Source organism: Vigna unguiculata, chromosome 4, assembly GCF_037176805.1.
Source record: "Vigna unguiculata cultivar grain cowpea cultivar isolate G323 ecotype 2 chromosome 4, ASM3717680v1, whole genome shotgun sequence".
Lineage (NCBI taxonomy): Eukaryota > Viridiplantae > Streptophyta > Magnoliopsida > Fabales > Fabaceae > Vigna > Vigna unguiculata.
The window spans coordinates 3159483-3184714 of NC_140795.1; the positions used below are offsets into that span (position 1 = coordinate 3159483).

Here is a 25232-nt window from a genome sequence, read left to right on the forward strand (position 1 = left end):
ACACAAAGGAACATTGCGTAGGATCATTTCACATTACTCTAACACCAAGTTTCATTTCATATAATAAATAAATAAAAGAAAAATTAATATCATATAGCATCTACAAAAAATAATAGTTAATTTAAAGATTGAATGATATCTCTAACATTAGAATGTAAAATTTGAATTTGTTAAGAAAATGAAAGATAATGTTAGACTGGGTCAATATGTTTTTGTTACCTTGAAACGAGGATAAATTTTTTAGCAATGTTTCTTGCATTACATGTTTATATAAGGGAGCAGTTTATTCTATATTTTTGTTTTTTAGTTCTTCTTTGAACATATATTAGGTCTTTATATATGGGTCGAAACATTATAAATATTCCATTTATATTATATATATATATATATATTTTATGATAAGGGAAAAGTATGTATATTGTGGATTCAATTATAGAAATTTTTTATGTAAATTGGAAAAAAGATAAAATAAATTTTATTCGGAAAACATTCCCATCGTATTATTGGAGATCGCATGAACCATTGATTAAACAAAATTATAATATACTAGTGTAAACACAGGCGCTATCGCGCCTGTGTGTACGCATTTTTTGAATTATATTAATAATTGATGATATTGTAATGTTATTAATTTAATAAACAAAATAAAAGTATATTTATAAAAAATAAAATAAAATGTACGGAGAAAATAAGAGAAAAATAATTGTTGATGAATAGTAAGAGAAAAAAAGAAAAAGGAGATAAGTAAATAATTTTATAAAAACTTGTAAAAGTAACCGTTAATTTTTAAAAATTTAATAAATAATTAAATTATAAAGGGTAAAGTTGGAATTATGAAATGTGGACACAAAAGAGGGAATCCCCTTTATATATAGTTATAGATAAATGATATACATCTGTAATTTTATAATGCAATTTTGTAAGAATGAATGATTTACATCTAAGTTCATCGTCTAATAACTAGAACAGAAAACAATATTTTTCCAAAATTTTAAAACAAAAAATGAGCCGTTTATAAAAATTATTAATTAAGGGTTGGTTTGAAAAGTTTCCATGACAAGTCAAAACACATAAATTATGATCAACTCATGTATATAAAAAATCACTTTTAAAAAAGTTAACACTAGAATTTATAAAAATTAATTAATATCAACTAATTTCAGTTTAAAACGAAAATCTCTTAATTATTTTCTAAATTCTTACAAAGTTATTCTTCAAACTACTAGACAAAAAAGGTTTACCAAAAAAGCTACGAAGGTTTCTCAATTACACCAAATCCACATCCCCACTTAACAAAAATTATGCCAAAATGGTATCAATATGATTTTTCATTTGCACATTTTCAACAAGCACATAAAGAAAGTGCATAATTTTGGTCAAAGAGTCAAAAACCCAAATAAAAGGGATTACATAATGAAGTATAAATAAAATAAATAAAAAAAGGACTAAGGTGTGGGTCATATAAAATGTTAAAACGATTCTAAAATTGGGGTTGAAGAAGGTGTTTGAATAATGTGTAGAGTTTTTTCTGTAAAAAGTCACAACATTTTTCAGTCCACAATCAACCCCTTTCCTTTGAATTCAACATCATCACTGTCACACCAAACCAAACCCTCTCTTTTCGCTTTCTCTCTCTAACTTGAGCTTCAAAATCAATGTCGCAGTTCTCAGCAGCATGGTGCTAGGGTTCGTTTGGTTCATCCAAACATGGTCTTCAAGGGAAGGTTCTTCTCTTCCAAAAAATCCGATTCCTCTAGTCCCGATGCGTCATCCAACAGTCCTCGATCTTTCTCCTCCAATTCTCCTTCCAGATCCGACAAGAAGAAGGCTAAATCCGCCGCTCATCCAACTTTAGCAGCGGGAGGCGGCGGTGGAAGCGGCGGTGGGGGAGCTCTTGCTGCGTGTCGTCAGACGCAGGTGAAGGACGGGACCAAGAAGAAGGATGTGGTCAAGGGGAAGGAAAGTCAAACTCCGCCGCCGGAGGCTCGCAAGGATTCTCCGGTGAAGAAGTTGACGGCGGCGGAGGGACGCGAATCGTCGGCGTCAGTGTCGCCGATTCTGGCGTCGTCGCTGGGGCTGAACAGGATCAAGACGAGATCGGGGCCGCTGCCGCAGGAGAGCTTCTTCGGGTTCAGGGGCGAGAAGGGAACGACGGCGCTCGGCGGCAGCAACCTTTCCCGGCCCGGCGTCGGCGTGCGCGGCGGCGATGGGAAGAAGAAGGAACCGGCCAGCCAGAACCGGGTCGGATTTCGTGAGGGTTCCCGTGGCGGTGCCGCTGCTACCGGAGGTTGGGGCGATAATGGGAGCAATTCTGACAGCGTGTCGACTTCGGGGAGTATGCCGCTAAGGGAGCAGAGTCCGGTGGTGTTGCCTCGGTCGCGGTTGCAGAACGGAGAATCGTCCTCGGAAGCCGCAGGTACTGTAACTCCGTGTGTGTGGATTTTGTAATGATTCTGATTGTGTGGTTTTGGCTGATTTTTCAATCAGTTAAGTAAATGATTGTTGGTTCGATAGTTTGACTAGAACTTTTGTTGGGAAGGGTTATTAAGGATCCGCAAGGCATTGCTATTTATTTACATGCTATAGAAGAACAGCTTGTTCTCCTCCGGATTTAATTGAAAAATGAGAATTGCAAGGAATGGGGAGGGGGCTCGCGAGTGGAGTAGGGAGAATGTCTATTGGATCTGTATCTCTATATGTGGGTATCTTGCTTGGTCTTGTTCTGGTACAATGATTCTATTAGGTTTATAACTTTTTGGAGTGGAGCCCTAATTGAAAGGACTTGATTGTTTCTGTTCCTTTTGAGTTGGTCTAGATTATTTGCTCCACGTTCTTTCAAATTGAATTTTAATTTATATTAGTAATTACATTTTAAAACTATTACGTAGTTCTTCACATTGATTATATATTTATACACTTAAACACATATAAAACTTATGTGTTAAGGACTGCATTTATATTTACATCTCAAGTATGATGATTATGCATTGAAATAATCGTCCATACATGGATGACAACTTATTGATTTTTGCATTTGAAGATTTTATCTGCAAGATGTAGCTCACATTTCATGTTAGAATGATTAAATAATCGTTTATAGTGACCAGTTTTCCTTTAGGAAAGAGAGAATTGCATAGCTCAATTAATATTTTCAGATATTTTCCTTAATCCTTATGACAATCATTTTTCTAATCAGACTTTGAATGGGGAAGTATTGCTACTGTTTTACTTAATCATTTAATTAACTAAATGGAATTTTTAGTAATGTAATTGGGAAAGGAAAATACACACAACTAGAAATATTAATTTAAAAAAAACTGTAAACACTACTACAGAAGTCTTTTTCCACTAGATGAGGTCGGCTACAATAGCTGAAACCACTTGGACTCAGGTTTAGAACTACTTTCTAAAGGTTTTGGATATTAGTTGTAACTTTTGAAAACCAGGGTTTGACTTGAGTAACTGGTTACTGATTCAGAATTTCAACCATTAATCTAGTTGGGAAAACTGGTTAGGCATAAAAGTAAAAATAAAAACCACAAAAATCAGCTGCATTTTCAGATACTACCTAGTTCCCTGAGCATTGACCATGTTAGACTGAAAAGCAGTTAGTACTAGGCATGTCAAATGCAGTGAGACTAGAATTTGTTCTGAAATAATTTATTCACGCACTTTCTGTGTTTTGGTAGCTGTTTGCATTACTTATTCTGGATTGTTTATTATTCAAGTAGATATAGTTCTCGATTTAACTCCCTTGTAAAATAACCATCTTCTACCAAACATAAATATCTATGTAACAATAATAACTGAAGGTAAATTAGTAACTAAAGCTTTAACCTGCACAAATGCAGAACTAAAATATCACGACTTGCATTCACAGATCCTAATTAAAGCACTGACATATCCCTATAATTAAATGTTATAATAAAACTTATCATAACATTAAATCAAACTATTGAGGTCTGTGAATCACTGGATCCTTGAACTTAAGATTTCTTATAAATTTTTTTAGTGCTGCCATGTCAAATTGGTTGCAGCTTTATACAGTAAAAGTTGGTTGTAGTAGCTAATTCACAATTTTTCACCTTTCTGGATCTCTGCCTCGCAAACTCATATATTGTCGGTCTCTGTAGTAAACAGAATTATATTATTGGTGAGGTAATGCGTTGTGTATGTAATATGTGTCAAATGTGAATGCAAGGGTATTGTAAATAGTCCCAAGTGGGTTAAGCACATGTATAAGGCTGTATATGTAAGAGGTAGACTAGCCTGAGCAATTGTGGACAACAGCACACACATAAGCTCGAGATCAACTATGTTTACTTCCTTACACAAACTTGGATGGGACTTGCTTTCAAATTCCAGATGGGGTTGTGATGAGGTGGTTCTGGGTTGATGTCATTATTGGTTTAGTTTTGCATACGAACCATTGTTCAACAAATTTGTTTTATATTTATGTGTTTTAAAGTATTTAGCCAAATCGTTAGTTATTTTTCTTAAAATTTTACTTTTCCTTACTATACCACTTTAAGCAGGCAAACAGGCATCATCATGGGCCCAGTCTGGAGGCTTAAGAAGTGCAGATGTTTGTACTCCAGAGGTACCACTAGTTTAGAGTGTGTTGGTGCTTGGTATCTTTTGTAATCAGTAACATTTTTTTTTTCTGAATTAATTGTTATTTTCTGTTTGTTCGTCTATTACAGTAGAAAATAACTCAATTGATTCTTTTCAGACGGCATATGATTTTGAAAACCCAAAGGAGTCTGAATCTCCTCGCTTTCAAGCCATATTACGTGTCACTAGTGCACCTAGGAAGAGGTTTCCTTCGGATATCAAAAGTTTTTCCCATGAGTTGAATTCGAAAGGTGTCTGGCCTTTTCCATTTTTGAAGCCTCGGCGGTTGAATAACCTTGAGGTATTTTAGTCCTGATTTCACATTATATTGTGGTGGTAATGATTTGTGTTATTGGAGGGAATTGCGTTAAAATTGCTTTACTTTGATGTGCAGGAGATTTTGGTCGTTATTAGGGCAAAATTTGATAAAGCGAAGGAAGATGTAAACTCTGATTTAGCCATTTTTGCGGCAGATCTGGTTGGAATTCTTGAAAAAAATGCAGATACTCATCCTGAATGGCAAGAGACAATTGAGGACTTGCTAGTTTTGGCAAGGAGCTGTGCTATGACTTCATCTGGCGAGTTTTGGCTTCAGTGTGAAAGCATAGTTCAGGAGTTGGATGATAGGCGTCAAGAGCATCCTCCTGGGATGCTAAAGCAGCTTCACACCCGAATGCTTTTCATTCTCACAAGGTGTACCCGATTGTTGCAATTCCACAAGGAAAGTGGTTTGGCTGAGGATGAACCTGTTTTCAATCTTCGTCAATCAAGAGTCTTGCATTCTGCTGGAAAATGTATTCCTCCTAGTGTGGGAAGGGATTCTAAAAGTTCAAGTGCTGCAAAAGCCTTAAAGCCTTCATCTAAAAAAGCTTTTAGTCAAGAACAGAGTATGATGGGTTGGAAGAAAGATGTTATGCAACCGGAAAATCTTTCACTTCCTGCTGATGATGATAATACAAAACATTTTGACTCTTCAGGCAGGGATCGAATGGCTTCTTGGAAGAAATTCCCATCTCCGTCTGGAAAAAGCCCTAAAGAAGCTGCTCAGTTGAAGGAACAAAATTATGGGAGGGTTGAATCTTCAAAGGCATCAAATAATAAGAGATTCCCTTCTGATGTGGACCTTTCTACCGCGAAGCCATCTGAGTTTCTTCCTATCAAAGATTCCTTGGATCATGCTTCCAAACACCAACATAAAGTTTCTTGGGGATACTGGGGAGATCAGCAGAATAATAGCGAGGAGAACTCAATAATTTGTCGTATATGTGAAGAGGAAGTTCCTACTTCACACGTTGAAGATCATTCAAGGATTTGTGCAGTTGCTGATAGATGTGATCAGAAAGGACTGAGTGTCAATGATCGTCTTGTCAGAATTGCTGAAACACTAGAAAAGATGATGGAGTCTTGTTCACAAAAGGATACCCAACAAATGGTGGGAAGTCCCGATGTTGCAAAAGTATCAAATTCTAGTATGACTGAAGAATCTGATGTTCCTTCTCCTAAACTTAGTGATTGGTCTCGCAGAGGCTCAGATGACATGCTAGACTGTTTCCCCGAAACCGATAATTCTGCTTTTATGGATGACTTGAAAGGATTACCACTTATATCATGTAAAACTCGTTTTGGTCCAAAGTCTGACCAAGGTATGACAACATCATCTGCAGGGAGCATGACTCCAAGGTCACCATTGATGACACCACGGACAAGTCCCATTGACTTGCTCTTGGCCGGGAAGGGTGCTTATTCTGAACATGATGATCTGCTGCAGGCATGCTATTTTTTAAAATCTCTTTCAATTTCTTTTATTTCTAATTTATTGCCTATACTAGTTGCTGGCATTGTCCATTCAATTCAGCATGTTCTATCAAATGGTACTCCCCATGTGTTTACATATGATGTTGAGGTGATACTTGATCTAGTATTCATAACTGCCTTTAAGCATTATTTCTTTCTATATTCAGTATTGTTAAATTGTAGGAAATAGAAGACAATGCGTTGAAATAATTTGTTTTTGGGACAAAAATGTGCTTTATTTATATTTAGAAAACAAAATCAATACAGTAAATAGAGGAGTTACGGCATTCTCTAATAATAAAGATATGATGCAAGAATAAATGAAACATTCCTAATAATAAATATAAATTCTAGATATTCCTGGTTATAAAATCTAGATATTCCTGGTTATAAAATCTAGATATTCCTGATTCTATAGTTATAAGATTTCCCCTCAAGCTGGAGTATATAAGTCATATGTGCTCAGCTTGCTGCAAACATGGTTTTTTATTTGTTCTCTTAGAGGCTTGGCGAATATGTCTACTAACTTTTCACTACAGTTGCTGAATCTAGAGGCGGTGCCTTCAAACCCAACTTTTCTCTAGTGAAATGACAATCTACTGCGTTGTTTGGTACTCTTATGAAAGACACTATTAGAGGCAATGTGTAATGCTGTTTGGTTGTTACATGCAGGTGCTTTTGGGATTTTTCTTCTAATTTAAGCTCCTTGAGGATTTGCTTTAGCCATATGAGCTCTTAAGTGACTAATATCACTGCATTATATTATGCTTTTGCAGTTGATATTGCTACCATTTTTTTTTTTCATATTTTATCACGATGATAAATTACCTCCAATAAGAACACAGTACCCTAAAGTGGGGTGTCTATCACTTGGTGACTTTACCCAATCAACTTTAGACTACCCAACAATTTGAGTATTTCCCTTGTTTTCATTAAAATGGCCTTTGCCAGGGGCATTCTTAATATACTTTAGGATTCGTACGAATGCATCCCAATGGTCTTAGGAGTTTGAAATTGACTTACTATGCTCACTGCGTATGCAATGTGAAGACAGGACATAGTGAGGTAATTTAGCTTACCAACTAATCATTTGTATCTCCCAGGCTCAAAATTCGGTTCTCCTTGATCAAGTGCAAGTATAACACTTGGATCCATTGGAGTGTCCACAAACATAGCATTTAACTTCCCTATTTCTTCCAATATATTCAAAGCATATTTTCTGTGAAAATGTCCTTGGACTCTTCTATACCAAGGAAGTACCTTAAGCGTCCAAGATATTTTGTCTGGAACTGTTGAGCAAGATATTCTTTTAGTTGGACAATACCCTGCTTACCACTATTAGTTATGACAATGCCGTCCATATATACAATAAGTTAGTGGAGAATGACATAAAATGGAGAATAGTTAACATCACTCTGTATGGTTCCAAATTGATGGCAGTTTGAAAACACCCTAACCATGATTAGGGTGATTACTTGAGGCCATGCAGGGACCTGTGAAAAGGACATACCATATTAGACTACTCACCCTAAGCATTAAATTTAGGAGGTTTCTCGGTAGACTTCCTTGTCTAGATCATCATGCAAAATTGCATTCTTGATGTCAATTTGAAATTGAGTTTAGTGGCGAATAGTTGCAATGGAGAAGAGAGAGTGTCAATATAATCTTGTCTATAGATTTGTGTGCATCCTTTCTTAACCAAATGAATTTTATAGGGAACAAATTTACCATTGGGACCTATTAAGAGTGTAAAATCACTTACACCCAATAATTGATTTGCTAGCTAGAAGAGGAACCAACTTCCAAGTGCCGCAACTCATTGTGATATAAAGATTCACTTGGAGACTTTAGAATAAGAACAAAAGATAATGATGACAAAAAAGTATAATCTATGATGGTAAGTTGACAATAACTGATCTTTAGAATAACAAGTATATGATCGGTTGCATGAGAGTTAATGACCTAAGGACGCGGGGAATTGCTAGTGTACTAGTTGATTGGTGAGTACTTAGAAAGTACTATTTGAGAAAGTACTTATATGTTGTTGGAGTTTTACAAGGTAGTTAACTATGTTGGAAGACTTTTTTTTAACCTTGGGAAAAATAGTGGTAAAATAATTGTAGGAGCAAGAAAGTGGAACAGCAACCATTGGGATTGTGTTCGGACGGAAGAGGCAAGCACAATGATGGGTGGCTATAAGGCAGGCTTCAACGCATGCACCAACAAGGTTTGCAAAAGGAAAAGAACTCTTCACACCAGAGACCGCGGGTCCACCAAGCCAATAGGGTATTGTAGAGACTCTAGATGCCATATTAGAAAGTGGATTTTAGGCGTAACATAATTTCATAAAAGTGGCTTGTAAGGTAAAGTTTGTACCAACTTTAATAATATAATTTGGCTATATCTCTAATCAATGTGGGATTTCCAACGCATTCTATCACATCTAGGGATGACAACGAGTTGGGTATGGGTAGTGCCTATTTGTTATCCGTCATGTCTAAACAAGTACTGTTATGTTACTCATCCAATATCCCTGAAAAAATATCCACGTATGTTTTTATACTTGTGGGTATCTATAGATACCCATAAATATTTTATATTTTATTTTTTAAAATTTTTAAATAAATTATTAAAAGACAAATCTTTAAAATATAAACTTAGATAAAAATATTAATTCTTAAGCACAATTCAAATCAAATTAATGAATAAAATATTAATGCAAATAAATTTGGTCTTCCTAGAATTATTTAAATGAGTTGCACCAAGATATAAATGTTAAAGAATTGTTCTTTTATAAAACAACTTCAATTTCCTAGGTCTAAATAGAAAAAATAGAAATATATAAAGTCAAATTTTAAACAATTCTTCCATGATTAATATTTCTTTTACTAATACTTTTATTTTGATCACTTGAATTTAAAAAAAAAAAAATACTCAAATAAAATTCACTAATAATTGTTACAATGATACCCATATCTATCCCATCAACAAGCGGATAATTTAATACTCATACCCATTATCCCCAAATATCCATTAAGGGTATTCATTTGTATTTGTCACAAATTTTACTCGTGGACATCCTTAGGTACAAATTTCTTTACTATCCCTAATGACATTTTGGACTAGACATGCGAATAGAAGTAGATTATGGGTGGTTCAGTAATGGTCAGATAAACCACGGTAGGATAAACTGTGATACCATGTTAAACTATAGATAATAGAGAAACAGTGAACTGATATCACATGTTTATGAGACACCATGGGTGGGTGCTTTATTTATATTGAGAAACTGGAATCACTACAATAAACAGAGGTGATATGTTATCCTCTAATAATAATAATACGATATAAGAATAATACATATATGATCTAAGTATTCCTATGTGCCTTATTTCTATAATTATAACCAATAGAAAATGTTTTATTAAAATAAATTAGGATTTTGAGGTCTAATTGTTTGTGCATAAATATCCAACTGTTTATGCCTGTATATGTACTGAAGTTTTAATATATGAGGCTTGTATTACATTTTCTTAAAGAAATATCAAATAACTTCCTATTTTCATGATATTCTTAGAAAAATATCATCCTTGACATTCTTCCGTTGCAAAATTCCATGTTTTATTGTAGATGAATGAACTTGCGGATATAGCTCGATGTGTGGCAAATGCACCTCTGGATGATGATCGCACAACTTCATATTTATTATCTTGTCTTGATGACTTGCGGGTTGTTGTAGAACGAAGGAAATTTGATGCACTTACTGTGGAGACCTTTGGAACACGTATTGAGAAGCTGATACGGTTAGTATTTTTTCTATTTTACATTATGCAAGACATCTCTGTAACATGGAAAGTACTCCTAGTAAACATTGAACTACATGATAAGCTTTGGTGGAGGTTCTTGTTACACACTGTTTATAGGGAATAGACATAATTTTATAACAGAACTCAGAATACCATATGGCATAACAGTATTGCTACAACTATGTGTTCTGTGTCCAAACTATCTTGGGATTTGACTCTATAGTGAGTAAATATGCGTAGTGAGAGAGAAAGTATTGGTGTATTGTTCAATTATCTCATAAACTTAACCTACTTTACCTTAATATGCATTCTTTTTTTCTCACTTAACACATCTCACCGAATATGAGTAACACCTGATTATCTGTACGAATGATTTTTTTCTTGCTAGTAATTTTTTTTTTCTGAAGTTTGTAATACAAACATACACATATATATATACATACAAATGAGCACACAGTGCACACACATACAAACATATATACACACACACATACATACATACATACATACATACATACACACATATTCATTCTTTTTTTTAACCCTGTACTTGTGACTACCCCATTGTTTAGTACTGGCAGCAGGTTAAAATCCAAGATAGGTTATGGTGGGCTGCATAGTGCAAATTGTGGACACATGGTGTGCGCTTGTTAAAAAACTGAAATTTCTCTATATCTAAAATAGAAATATATCAAAATTATATAAAAAATAATTTAACATAATTCAAACATGTTCTAGTATGGCATGGATCACATAATGCCATTCAGACCAATGTTCTAGCGATGTTATTTATCAAGAGATCCCTCTTGAAGACTTCGTTGATTTACTTGGTCTCCCTCATTACAGGATTAAAACTCATTCAATTTACTTTTATACTGTTGTAGTTCATGAAATCTAATGTAACAGCAGTTCAAGGGAACAAAAGCAGACAAACTTCAACATAGAATAATCGATAGCACAATTTTAAGGAACTCTATCTTAGTATATATGGTTCTGTTGTTGATGTCTAGACTTTGTTATGATCGTGAATGAAAAGGAGCGTGTGCTGATTCTGCTCTGTAACTGCTGCCAGGGATTAAATAAATAAGTAAATAGAAGATGAAACAAACTAAGGTTCTGTTTCTGGTGAAGAAAAACACACAAAACAGAGCAAGGAATAGAAGTTGCCTCTCCTGAATAAAAAAGAAGTCCTTAGCTAAAATGGAGTGTGACATAGAAAACATTGCCACCATTGCAAGATTACAATGCGTAGTTTTTCACATGGCCTTGTCTCTAAAACTTTCCCCTTCAATTAGGGGTGGCAAAACGGCCTAGTTTGTCATGTTTGGGCCTGTGCCCATTAGTCTGGCCAAAACAGGGTAGGGCGGGCGAGACTGGACTGAAAATCCTAATCTATCTCGTCAATGGGTGGGTTGGCTCACCAACTTTTTCTTTTTAATTTTTTTTAAATTTTGTATTTTAAATTTTTTTTTTTTACATATGTATATATTAAAAGCACACTGAGTATTTTTTAAATTTCAATCGATTAATTAATGTCTAATCAGAATAATTAAAATAATTATTATCTTTGTTATCTTTATATATTAAATTACCTTATTATAATTAGTAATTGGAACTTAATTTGTAAGTGTTAATAATTTATGTTACAATATTATTATATATTTACATGTCAAGTAATATAATACAAAAGAAATATTTTTAAGTTATTCTTTATTTTTATTTTTATTTAAAAAAAGTGGGCTGCTGGTCAGCCCTCTCTGCCCTGCCACTGGTCCACCAAATTGGCTGGCCCAGTTTGCCACCTATACCTTCAATCCACCATTGCTGTAATTTAATTTAATATCATGGACTTTGCTAGTTGTGCTTTGAAATTTTTTGTGATTATTCTTGATAAGTAATAATTTGGTTTGGTAGAGAGAAGTATCTGCAACTCACTGAGATGGTGGATGTTGAAAAGATAGATACAGAGAGCACCGTTGATGATGATGTTCTCTTGGAAGATGACGTGGTTCGTAGCTTGAGAACAAGCCCAATCCATTCATCAAGGGATCGTACCTCTATTGATGACTTTGAAATTATAAAACCTATCAGTCGTGGGGCATTTGGGAGGGTTTTCTTGGCTAAAAAGAGAACAACTGGTGATCTTTTTGCAATAAAGGTATATATTCTTTGTGCTTCGGATTCATCTATTGTATCATCACTTAATTTGAGCATCCATGTACTTGCATTTGTTTCATGCCTGATTGTGCATTGTACTTTTTTTGTGACTTGTATAGAAGAGTTTTTTTTCAATGAAATTGGGTAATAAGTTTTTATAATCTGTATGGAGTTTTATTGAAGTTTACGACTCTTTTTGAAATGCTTATTATAGGGCAAAAGCCGACCTTTTGACGACTCGTTTTGATAGCTTACTGAAAAATAGAGATTAGTTTCTGACATGCTCTTCAAGCTCTCATGTAAACTGTGTTGATCTCTATATTTTATGAATTGTTTTAGCTCTCATAACTTGATGCAGGGAATGCTAGATATGTTATTAAAATCTGATCTTATATTTATTTTTTTCTTTTTTACTTGAAATAATTTCTTCATGAAATTATTCTCGAAACTGTTTCGTTGTGTTCTTTCTTATACTATTTGTATCTTTCAACGGTTAAGTAATTTTAATGCAACAAAATTTTGGTTGTTGCAATTTGCCAATTTCTTTAATCAACTCTGTTGTAAATTTCTTTTTATCTATTAAATATAGTGAACGTAGGTTTGGGTTTGGGATTAATCTCCCTCTTGTGTAAAACTACACATAGGGTAATGTATTTATAATAAAGGAGACATGGGTTAAGCCAATGTACAAGATAAAGAATAGTAACAAAAGAAACTAAAGATAAGATATCTAATAGGTTTACCTATTGTGTTTGGTTTGGTTTGCGCCCCCCCCCTACCCTTTTAATCTAGTCCCCTATCATGTATTTTGTTTTATTATTATTTCTTTATATTGGTGTGCAGCAAATGATTGATATAAGGTGTGGGGTGCTGACCTAGTTAGGATCTCAATCTTGTATTGTGTTGCTTTTTCAAACCTTTAAGGTTAAAATAAACTTATTTCTATCTTGGTCTATGCTTTTACTATGTAACCCTATTGAGCTATTTTCTAATAGGTTCTCAAGAAGGCAGATATGATCCGTAAAAATGCTGTGGAAAGTATATTAGCAGAACGTGATATCTTAATTACAGTACGCAATCCTTTTGTGGTGAGCAGGTCTAACTGTTTTAATGTTCCTTGTTGCTTTAAGAAATTTTATCTTATTCTAATGTTAGCTTTAATTTAATCAGGTTCGATTCTTCTATTCTTTTACATGTCGTGAAAACTTATATCTCGTCATGGAGTATCTGAATGGAGGTGACCTGTATTCATTATTAAGAAATTTAGGTTGCCTAGATGAGGAAGTTGCTCGAGTATATATTGCTGAAGTGGTATAATTCTTGGTTATGTCTCTTTACTGGCTCTTTCTATTTCTCTGGTTTTCTGAATTTTTTTTTCATTACATCGTCTAGAACATGATTTTTTGTTCAATGTTAGGTGCTTGCGTTAGAGTATTTGCATTCTCTGCGTGTGGTTCATCGAGATCTGAAGCCTGACAATTTATTGATAGCACATGATGGTCACATCAAGGTAACTACTAAGTATGTTCTAATTTCTGCTTGTAAATCTCCAAACCATGGTTATGTAAAAAGGCTATTTCTTTTACTTTTTTCCTTAACCTTGGTTTGGAAATTTGGAATGGAAATCCAAAATCTGGCTAATCCTCTTTCATTTCTTACTCTTAGGAGTAATATCAATAATCTCGTACTTTATAATGATAGTTAAGTATGATTTTTATGGAGTTTGATTGTGTTGGCCAAAATGGTGCTCGTATCAAAATTTATGGGGTGGCATTGTGTTTTAGAAATTTTGGTGCTCATATCTATGATGAATCATAGAGAGTTTTGCATCTTTTCTACTATTAGCTTCTTTCATCAGCACTACCAATCCCATGCTTTAAATTGTGATTCCATGTATTTGGCGAGAATTTCAATTTCTTAAGTGTAGATTGGATCCTTTTGAGGTTCAATTTCAATATTCATGTAATCCTGTGGCTCTCTTAAATACATTTTATAAACTGCTAAATAGCTTGATTTTTTTTGTTCTGGCTACTTTTGCAGTTAACAGACTTTGGGCTTTCTAAAGTTGGTCTCATCAACAGCACAGATGATCTGTCTGGCCCAGCAGTGAATGGGACATCCCTACTTGAAGAGGATGAGACTGATGTATTTACATCTGAGGATCAATGGGAAAGGAGGAAGAAACGCTCTGCAGTGGGCACGCCTGATTACTTAGCCCCAGAGATACTTTTGGGAACTGGACATGGTTTGTATTGTCCCATTTTTATGTTTAAGGTGGTTTCATTTCTGTTTTCCCCTATCTCTTAATATATATAAATTTGACTTTTGTCATTATTTGGGCAGTTTAGAGAAAATATGATTTCCCGTATGTGTAGAATTAAATTCTTAACAATGCTGAAAATATCACAAATTGATTGCTATTCTTTATAGTGAAATTATGTAGTTGAATGATAAATGTTTTGATCATTGGAGAATGATTCTATTCTACTTTATATATACGATGAATACTCATAGCATTTACTTTTGGAACATAACTTGTGCAAATTTTACAGCGTATACTGCCGATTGGTGGTCTGTTGGGGTCATTTTATTTGAGTTGCTTGTTGGTATTCCACCCTTCAATGCTGAGCATCCTCAGGTTTATATCTTGCTTCTTTGTATGATAAATTTTTTAGATGGTTTTTAAGTTTCTTTTCATGTCAGTTTTGCCTTTATATGATTTGAGTTCTCTGACATGATGTTATTTTTGTGTTTGTAGACTATATTTGATAATATTCTTAATCGTAAGATACCTTGGCCTTCAGTTCCTGCAGAGATGAGTCCCGAAGCACAGGATCTTATTGATCGGTATATTATATGTTGTTTTTTTAGTACTTTTTTGTGATAACAAGCTTTCTTATTGGGTATTATTCTTTGTTAAGCACTCACATCTAAAATAGCTGAATGTTTTTCATTTAGTTCCTGACATTATTAATTTTCAGATTATTGACAGAAGATCCTAATCAAAGACTGGGATCAAAAGGAGCATCAGAGGTGATGTAATTTCTCATACAATATAGAATTTTTTTTATCCTTTTGTATAATTTATTTTTTCTGCTCAAATGTTAAACTGATTTTAATGATCCAGGTAAAGCAACATGTTTTCTTCAAGGATATAAACTGGGACACACTTGCCAGGCAGAAAGTATGTAATAGTTTACCCAAGCGAGATCTTAATTGTTAATTTTTCTGCCACTCTCTTGATGCCCAACGTACTGCTTCTGTTGGTTTTGTAGGCTGCATTTGTTCCTGCTTCTGAGAGCGCTCTAGATACCAGTTACTTCACTAGTCGCTACTCATGGAATACTTCTGATGGCCTTGTATATCCAGCCAGTGATGTTGAGGATTCTAGTGATGCTGATAGCTTAAGTGGCAGCAGTAGTTGCTTGAGCAATCGCCAAGATGAAGTGGTATTACAAGTAGTAGGCATTGCTAAACGTAAAATACTTACTGAAATCAATTTAAAGTATAATGGACTAACTCCCTCTTGATAACAGGGAGATGAATGTGGTGGTCTTGCTGAGTTTGATTCTGGCACATCTGTCAATTACTCTTTCAGTAATTTCTCCTTCAAGGTAATCCCTCAAATTATATTCATTTCTTTGAAATCTATGAGTATACAATTAGAATTAACTTGAATGGATTATGCCTGATATTTCCTTTGTTTTCTTGTCACCTACAGTGGGATTTAATGTGTTAAAATGGATTCTCTGAGCTTACTATACTCTTTATAAGTAGCCTTATATGTTAAACTTTGCCTTCTGTTAATATTTAGTTTGATAGTTTTCTTCTTGGTCTTATGCTTTACTTTCCCATTCTTGACCAAATATTCTCTTATACGCGAATGTTTCCTTGGTGTTTTCAGAATCTCTCCCAGCTTGCATCTATCAACTATGATCTCACTAAAGGATGGAAAGACGACCCGCCAACGAATTCTAGTGCATAGCTGTATGTATTAATTATCCTCTGTCAAAGTCCAGAATTTGGTTTTCGACCTATGATCCAAGCAATTTTGGGGGCACAAGCACCTTTATCGTTTGTATACATTGTACATGTATGATTCTGTCGCATAATTTACCCATTCGTCATGGCTTCATTGTTTTCTTGCTCACAGTTTGTATTGCTGGATTTTGCAGATTTAGAGGTTCAAAGTGGTTCAGGATGTACTCTTTGCTTGTTAGGTTACAGGGCAACAGTGGGTGGTTTCAGTTTTTTACCGTTTATTGTGTACGAATTGAGAACTGTAAATTTAAAAATGCATATCACAGTTGCTCAAATTGTTCTGCGATGGCAATGAGAACACATCCTTTTTGTTCAGACAAACCACTGTTATATTATATACTTGATGCTGCTGTGAACTCTTCTTAACCCCTCCCTTCGAGCATTTTCACAATTTTTTTTTTTTGTTTACCATAGCTATCATCAAACGATGTTTAATTTAACGTCATTTACTTGTTCCCTCCCTTTAGTTCTGCTGGTTTTATTAATCTATCGGCGGAAACATTGCTTTCAACCCCACTCATTTATTTCAGGCGATAGTGATTTGATTTGCACGAGTTATTTCATGAAGAATGAAAGTAGTATTCTTGAATACATTTTTTTATTCATTTTAAAAAAATATACATTTTTTCGATTAAAATGAAATATAATAACGTAACAAGACATTTTTTAGCTATACAGACAAATCTAATTTCTATTATAATGCATTATAATTTAAAATCAAATATAATTTGGATGTTAGGTTGTGAAATCAGATCCAGACAATTCATGTAGAAATGCTCAAATTAAGAAATGTACCTATTTAATTGTGCCGAAACTTAACTGGGCAAAATTGACTACTGTTTCCTAAATTTTATTCCGATCTCATGTTTCATGTATTGATAAAAGCTCCTTTCTTTCTTGGCAAAGTTATAAAATTAAGGTTAAGTTGAAATCATTTTTCCATAAACACTTACAGAAGAAGAATACAAGGATATAAAATAAACTGAGTTTTTGTCTAAATTAAAATTAAATTATTTATCTAAATGTTATTAATATTGTTCCATTCAACTTCTCCTATAAATTAAGTACATAAATTATAATTTTAACTTATCAAAGATTTTTTTTTTCTCTCTAATGAATACTAGGAAAAGTTCTTTCATACTACAAGATTTTTTTCACTTTTCAACTATTTCTTTTTTTCTTTTCCAGAGATAACATTTTCATTCATCATAATCTTTCAGTTATTGATCAAAGTAGACATAAATTTAATACTGTATTTACTCTCCAGAGTTGACTTTTTGAGTGATATTTTTTGTTACAACTATACCAATGCTTTATGTCTCCCTGTGGTTACTATAAATGCCACAAATTTTGAAAGAGATTGCAGATAATAGGACAACAATAGCCAAAGAGACAAGAGCATCCCATGTTGTAGTAACATGGCATTTCAATCGTTTCACTTTATCATTCATTTTTTTTTTCCTTTTTAACAATGATAACTAGAGTGTCTGGCTCGTCCAAAACCCTTAATACATTTTCACATATTTTGATGTGAATTAGAAAAAAAATTGTTGCAGAAGAAAAACTATGCATCCATGTTTAACAATGTGATGCAAAAATTAAGTTGAACACAAGAAATTCTTATGTTTAGGATTTCGGGTTTAACATAAAATGAATTGGTAAAAGATAGCACTGTTTACTTTCAACCTTACCTATATGGAGTCCCTCAAAGTATTAACAAAATTAGAATATGAAAGAGGGTGTAGTAGATCAATGAATACCAACAAACTATGATCATGAACCACTATGAAGTAGCAGTAGCCATGTAGGACCACTATCTCAAGAAGGGTCACTTTAAAAAACTGCACTGCCCCATCCACTATGTGTGTGTACTCTATTTTCTGGTCCACCATAAAGTCACAATTATAATCACATTCACAAATACATCACCTTAGTTATATGAACCTTTTCAGCTTGGCCTATATGTACTCACATGACCAAAAATTGTTTCAACTGCCACACATTGCTAATGTTTGATTTGATGTTTAAGTTCTAAATTTTACATCATGGATGAGAAAGCTCAAGCTTAATTTAACTCTTGCTAATAATACCAAAATTTGATTCTATGGGGGACAAATCTAGCTGACATTTTAATACACACTATAAAAAGGTTTACATTTTCTTGAGAATCAAAATAGGCTATTGCTGAAAATCATGTTGAATTAGTCAAAGTAGGCATTAATGCTTAAAGCCTTATTCCTATGGTTTTTATATATAATTGAATTATCTGTATAAAGCATTATATTATATCATATCATATCAAACTTTTTACACATGGCCAAAGCTGTTTGACCTTACAAATCAAATGACACCTTTTGACAGTTTATACCTGCAAGCCTTCAGCATCAAGCTTGAGTTAAAAGATGTTTTTGTTAATATTCTTTTTTATGGAAGAACATCAATTTTATGCCCGGGACAAGAGTGTAATAGTATGTATAACTTTTACATATTTTGATTTTCGTTCTTATTTCAAATTGATTATATTAGGTTTTCATACTTAAGAAATGCATAAAAATAATCTTTTTCGTTTAACAGTATTAATTGTTTTTTGACGTTACAAACGAGTCATACTAATCTTTTAAGATTTTGACAAAAAATAACTTTTGGATTGCATCAAACATGATTTATCATTTGTTATGTAAAAAAATAATGGGTTAAATATATTTTTATTTTTCACGTTTAAGTGAATTTTGGAATTAGTCTATTTTTAAAAGTTTATACCAATTTAGTCATTTTTATTTAGAAATGCGTAGATTTAATTATTCTTACCAAATTTTGTGAAGTTTATTTGATATTTTAAAAACATTTTATAATAATATTTGAGTTAACATTGAAGCAAAAATATGTCAAACGGTGTAAACAATTCAAATACTATCATGAAATGCGCTTGAAACATCAGATAAACTTAACAAAATTTTGTTAAAAGGACTAAATTCATGTATTTTTGAAGATGAAGTACTAAATTAGTCCAAAGTTTTGAGGAGAGACTAATTCCAAATTTTACTGAAACTTGAGGGACCAAAAACATATTTAACCAAAAAATAATTAACAACGGTGGACAAAAATGACTGCATCTATGTATTTTTTAAATATATGGATCTACCATATCAAAGTTTAAGATATAGACGAAAACTAAAACCAAAATTAAATTATAATTTAGAGACTATAAACATATATAATTTAAAGACTAAAACATAATTAACATGTATCTTTTATATATATTTATTTTCTTGACTTTTAAAAGTTATGTCTATTGATTAAAATATTAAAACAATTACAGACAATTCATAGAAACAAAACTTGGTAAAAAAGGTATAAAAGACTAATTAGGAAACACTACGATTAAGGAATTGGTGTGACATGAGATTGATATTTTGAAAAGTGGTGAATGAGGTCACCCCTTAATTCACGTATGAACCGAATGAAGAGTTAATCAAAGTTGGTTCTAGGTATAAATCATCCATATTGTCTTTACAAGGTGGGGCCACTACATTTGAAGACATGCTACTACATGCCACCTATAGGACATTACAACCAACCATGAAAGCGACCATATGATCACAGTGTCACAAAAACAAAAAAAAAGCCAATGTTAAAAGCAAAGTTAATAATTACATCAACCAGAATCCACCGCCAATAACTAATGGAATAGATATCTCACTCCCTCATGCTAGAGTAGATACTACAATTGAGATTGGAAGAAAATTAGATGAACTCAAGAAAAAGAAAAAAAATCAGAAAACTTAGATGAAGTTCCTCTGCTACTTTTGATGATATTCTTCTTCTGTCAGAATTGAAGTTTCATTTCAGTGATCAATGTCCATGTTTATTGCAATTTGCAAACCTTTATTATGTCAATTAGTAACATAAAACTTCAATTCTGATAGCAAAATAACACCAAAAGTGGCCAAAAGAACTCGTAAAGTTTTGTCTTAAGAAAATACAACATAAGCACATGACAAAGACAAAGACAAAGACAAGAAGATCCTTTACACAAACTCATCTAGATGATGATACATCTTGTATATCATCATCGATGAAATGAGGTTGTTGGATTTGGTCTTGAGTACCCTCTTTCATGGCACCAGACCTACGAAACTCTTCCATGCGTAGTCTCACTTGAGACATTGAAGGGCGGTTATCAGGGTATGGAACTACACAATCCACTGCAAGTTGCAACAACTGAACCATTTCCTCTTCAGAATTGTGATACCTTAGGAGTTCAATATCAAACACTTCTGAACTCCATTCCTCTCTAACCACTGATTGGACCCATCTTGGAAGGTCCACTCCTTCCTCATTCAAGAGGGCATGAGTTGGAGCCTTTCCGGTCAGAAGTTCCAACAGCAACACTCCAAAACTGTACACATCGGCCTTCTGAGAAACCCGGCGGGGATCGGTTACTTCGGGGGCACGGTAGCCGCCGGCCACCCTGTTGGGTGTGGATGAGGGGCCGACAAGGTGTGCAAGCCCAAAATCAGACACCCTGGCATCATAGGATTTGGTTAGGAGGATGTTGGAGGACTTTATGTTTCCATGAGAAACACTAGGCCCTTGTGAATGTAGGTACTCGATGCCACGAGCAGCTCCTAATGCAATGTCTGATCTCATTTCCCAATTCAATGGTGTCCTACCAGCTCCTTTGTTTCCTGTGATCATAAACAACTATATCATAAACTTCAATCTTTTTTGCTAGTGTTCATGCCGATCAATGACATGGCACACTCCATTAACACAGTTACAATCTATGATACACAAATATGATACATATATCAGATATAACCTAAATCGGACACGTGACACAAGTTGAAGTATTTATACATTTTGATACATCATAGTTTGCGGCAAAGAGGTTAATGTAGGAGTTTAAAAGCTGATGCCAACTTACATATTTGGTTAAACTTCTATTATGTAATGTCCAGATATGGCCAAAGCCACAAACTAAGATAAACTGTAAGAGGAGATGCAATATAAACAAATTATGATTCCTAAAGAGTGCTAGTACGTGCACTCTCTTTTCCTCTTCCATTGTCAATTATGCATTCTCCAAAACGGAACACAGTAACGCAAATTGCAGAAATCGTTCTACAGAAAAATACCAAAAACAGCAAAGAAAACATGAAATCACAACCACAAAAATTCAAAACACAACCGAATCATGTGCATGTTAATAACAAGAAAATGGAGTTATGAAACTAAAGTGAGGCTGAACTCACCATGCAAAATTGCAGATAGGCTTCCCATTGGCATGTAATCATGAACAAGAAGTTTCTCATCCCTGCTATAATAGTAAGCCCTGAGAGGCACCAAATTCTGATGGTCCATCACTCCAACCCCATCAATCTTCTCCTTAAACTCCTTCTCCGAAACCGTCACATCCCTCAGCCTCTTCACAGCCACCACAGGCCCATCCTCTAAAACAGCCTTATAAGTGGTCCCAAAAGTTCCTTTTCCCAACACCTCTGCAGAAGCCCTCAGCAAATCCTCCAAATCAAACACCTTCACCTTATTTCCATAAAACACCAACTTCTTCTCTCCACCACTTCCACCACCCACTGCCGCCACCGCCGCCGCCGACGCCGCCACCGAATCCCCACCCCCACCACCACTCTCCACATTACCACCCTCAATTCCCACCTCCCCATGCTGTTGAGGCTCCTCCTTCAACACCACCACGTTGCTAACATTATCAACACTCCTAGTCTTTTTCCCACTTCTACACAAAAGAATCAAAGCAAACACAACTAACAAAAGAGCCACCACGCACCCAACAACAATCCCTGCAATTGCACCCCCAGAAAGCTTCTTCCCCTTCTTCTTTTCCCCTCCAATCACACTCCCTCCACCTCCTCCAACCCCACTTGAATTTGAACTCCCATTTGCACCACCATCATCCCAGGGACAAATCCCAAGTGGCTTCCCACAAAGGGTATTGCCCAAAAACGAATCTTTATCAAAAGTCTGCAACTTTTTAGGAACAGAACCGTTTAACATGTTGTAAGAGACATTGAACTGAGCCAATTCACCCAGTTCTTCCAAACCGGGTAACGAACCGGTGAGCCGATTGTTCTCAAGGAGAAGGGTCCTCAACCGGGTGAGGTTCCCGAACGGGGCCGGAAATGGGCCGGAAAAGTTGTTGGAGGCCAAATTGAGCCGGACGAGGCCAGTCATGCCGGAGAGAAACGCCGGCACTTCTCCGGTGAAGTGGTTCTGTTGGAGGAATAGGTTGCGGAGGGTGGTGCAGGAAGCAAGGTCGGCGGGGAGGGCGCCGGAGAGGGAGTTGACGCGGAGGCTGAGGGTGTGGAGGTTGGGGAGCTCCGGGAACACACCGTCGGGAAGCTCGCCGGAGAGAGCGACGGCGGGGAGGTGAAGCTCCACCACGGTGGCATTGGCAGCATCGCATTGGACGCCGGGCCAGACGCAGGGCGAGCGGAAGGTGGTGTTCCAGAGCAGCGTACGGCCGCGCACGGCGGAGCGCAGGGCGAGGAGCGCCGCGCGCTCCGAAGAGAGGTCGGAGAATGTTGAAGGGAAGAAGAAAAAGAGAAAGAGAATGGTGGGAAAAAGTTTGTGAGAATGTTGCATTGTTGTCAAGTGTTTTTGGTTTGAGAATTCAGACACTCCTAAGTAGTTGTGTTTTTCTGGTGTGTGTGTTTTGATTTTAGAGACATAAAAATAACGTTAACGTGTGAATAACAAGGTTTGTGCATTGGTGTTTGATTGATGATGCAGTGAGAGAAAGAAAGTTGGTAAGAAGAAGAAAGAAAATGTGCATTGATACTCACTTTTTGTATTTGATTTCACACATATCAGTCTTCAAATGTGAGTGTATGAATATATGATAATATAAAACTACTAACTATTATTTACATGTTTCTCAAAAAATTTATAGATTAAACATAGAGTTTAATTAGAATATGTTAGGAACTTAGGAAACAGATACCTTTCATGTACTATGATAATTAATTAATGCAGAAAACCTTCCATTAAAACACCCTCTTTTCTGATTGGGTGATTCTTGTGTTATTTCATAAACTTCTTTTTGTATAACTTATACCAAGAGAGTAAAAAACTTTTAAGGAAAAAGTGATATCTTTACCTTTAAATATTTTGAAAATAAATAATATAATTAGATTAAAGAAAACAGAATGAATGAAGAATTGAAAACTTGAACTGGGTCAAACTTATTAAATAGTTTATATATTGTGATTAACGTAGGTGATAATATGAATACTTTTTTATGATAAATATGTTAAAAATTATATTAGGATATATTTTTTATCCCGTTTTGAAGAATTGACATATATGAAAAATTATAGGCTTTTATAATTATTTTTTTGTAATTATAGTCATGATTATTTTTAATTAGTTAACAACAAAGTTTTATATTAATAATAATTTAACAAAACTAAAATATATATCAAATGCCTGTAGAAAGAATAAAGAATAAATAATTTATTAAACGATGATGTTGAATGTTGTGTGTTGAGTCAGGCTGTCAAAAAGAAACCCTACCTGCACAGTAAAGTGAGTGATGCCATTTTTTCTTTTAATTTTCGAACGGAATATTTCTCATTCTCCATATGAGATTTTAATGAAAAAACTAATTAAAAAAAGTAAAATATCATTAATTTTTTTTTAAGAAATGCGATTGGTCGTATCTATAGTATACTAAAAAAACATCATAGTACGAGTTTTAATATGTGCTTAATTTACTATTTATAATATGATTTTTTTGTTTTGTTTTATATTTGAGTCATTCTTTTATGTAGTAGTAAAGAAAATCATAGATTTTTTTATTTAGATAAAAAAGAATAATGTAATGTATTATCAATTAATTTTTTTATGTTATCAATTAATTTTTTGAGTTTTAATATTGAAATATTTGATTTTTAATATTATCAATTTATTTGGTAATAAGTATGAGTTTTAATATTAAATTATTGTTATACATTTGATTTTGTGAAGAAGGTACAAAATAAGATGATGTCATACCAACAGACAACAGCAATTTTTTTCAGGTATCCCATGTTGTGTGTACTCTGTTTTATTAGCTATTCTACATTATTTATTTTTTGTCATAATTAGTTTATCCAATATTCAAAATTAAAATTTAGAAGTTGGCCTTAATTTTATAAGTTGATATTAGATAGTTAAAAATTCACAACTTGGAAGTTTAAATTTTATAGATTATTAATTTACTTGACTAGATATATAATGTAGTTAGTTAGTTAAGTATGTTAATATACATTAAAGTAATATATGTATAAAGAAGAATTGGTTCAAACATTGGTTTCATATTCCAAACGCAATCTTTAAGAATGAAAAACAAAAAACAATATTAATCATGACTTGTTTCGATAAAATGTCACATGTAGCATTATTTGGTCATGCAAAATAAAATCACCCACGTGAACATAAATATCAAAGAAACTAATAATAAAAACATAAAAAAATATATTACAAAATCAAACACTAATTCTCTCTTTACAAGATTTTACAATGATAATAATATTAAGAAATATTTATAATTATCAAAAAATGCAAAACAAGTGTTAAATATTCAAATTTGAGACTGAATCTCACACCGAGTAGAGATGAAAAAGTTGAACAATAAGAAAAAAGATTTAAAATGCAGAAGTCTTAAAGATTTAGTGTGAATCTCTTATGTGGAAAAAGAGATGTTTCATTGGTGTTATCTCTCTCACTTAATCATCTATTAAAATATTCATCAATGGTATTAAAGTTAATGGATAGTCGACTTAGTGACTAGCTCAAACGAGT

General features: G+C 34.0%; 2 protein-coding genes across 7 annotated transcripts; one reads left to right on the forward strand and one right to left on the reverse strand.

Annotated features, from left to right (window-relative positions):
• The first annotated feature begins 1490 nt into the window (after window positions 1-1490).
• On the forward strand, window positions 1491-16778 carry LOC114182015 (putative serine/threonine protein kinase IREH1). 6 transcript variants are annotated; one of them, XR_003603994.2, is made up of 18 exons: window positions 1493-2416; window positions 4536-4600; window positions 4733-4915; window positions 5009-6382; window positions 10039-10211; window positions 12129-12372; window positions 13367-13459; window positions 13542-13682; window positions 13789-13881; window positions 14412-14616; window positions 14924-15009; window positions 15130-15218; window positions 15353-15404; window positions 15499-15555; window positions 15647-15829; window positions 15908-15985; window positions 16276-16464; window positions 16547-16778. XR_003603994.2 is itself a non-coding variant. In XM_028068754.2 (18 exons), exons 1-17 carry the CDS (start codon window positions 1708-1710, stop codon window positions 16354-16356), a joined length of 3906 nt encoding a protein of 1301 aa, XP_027924555.1. In that variant the 5' UTR covers window positions 1493-1707; the 3' UTR covers window positions 16357-16358; window positions 16547-16778. The 6 variants fall into 6 exon arrangements, 3 of the variants coding, with proteins under 3 accessions (XP_085527943.1, XP_027924555.1, XP_027924556.1); XM_028068754.2 differs by having other exon boundaries at window positions 16276-16358; XR_003603995.2 differs by having other exon boundaries at window positions 1494-2416; window positions 15647-15820.
• A 3102-nt stretch (window positions 16779-19880) lies between these two features.
• On the reverse strand, window positions 19881-23242 carry LOC114182016 (putative inactive receptor kinase At1g48480). The gene is made up of 2 exons (XM_028068756.2): window positions 21668-23242; window positions 19881-21100 (listed from the first exon to the last, which is right to left on the reverse strand). The coding sequence occupies exons 1-2, from the start codon at window positions 23031-23033 to the stop codon at window positions 20451-20453; spliced, it is 2016 nt and encodes a 671-aa protein (XP_027924557.2). The 5' UTR covers window positions 23034-23242; the 3' UTR covers window positions 19881-20450.
• Between the last annotated feature and the right edge of the window lie 1990 nt (window positions 23243-25232).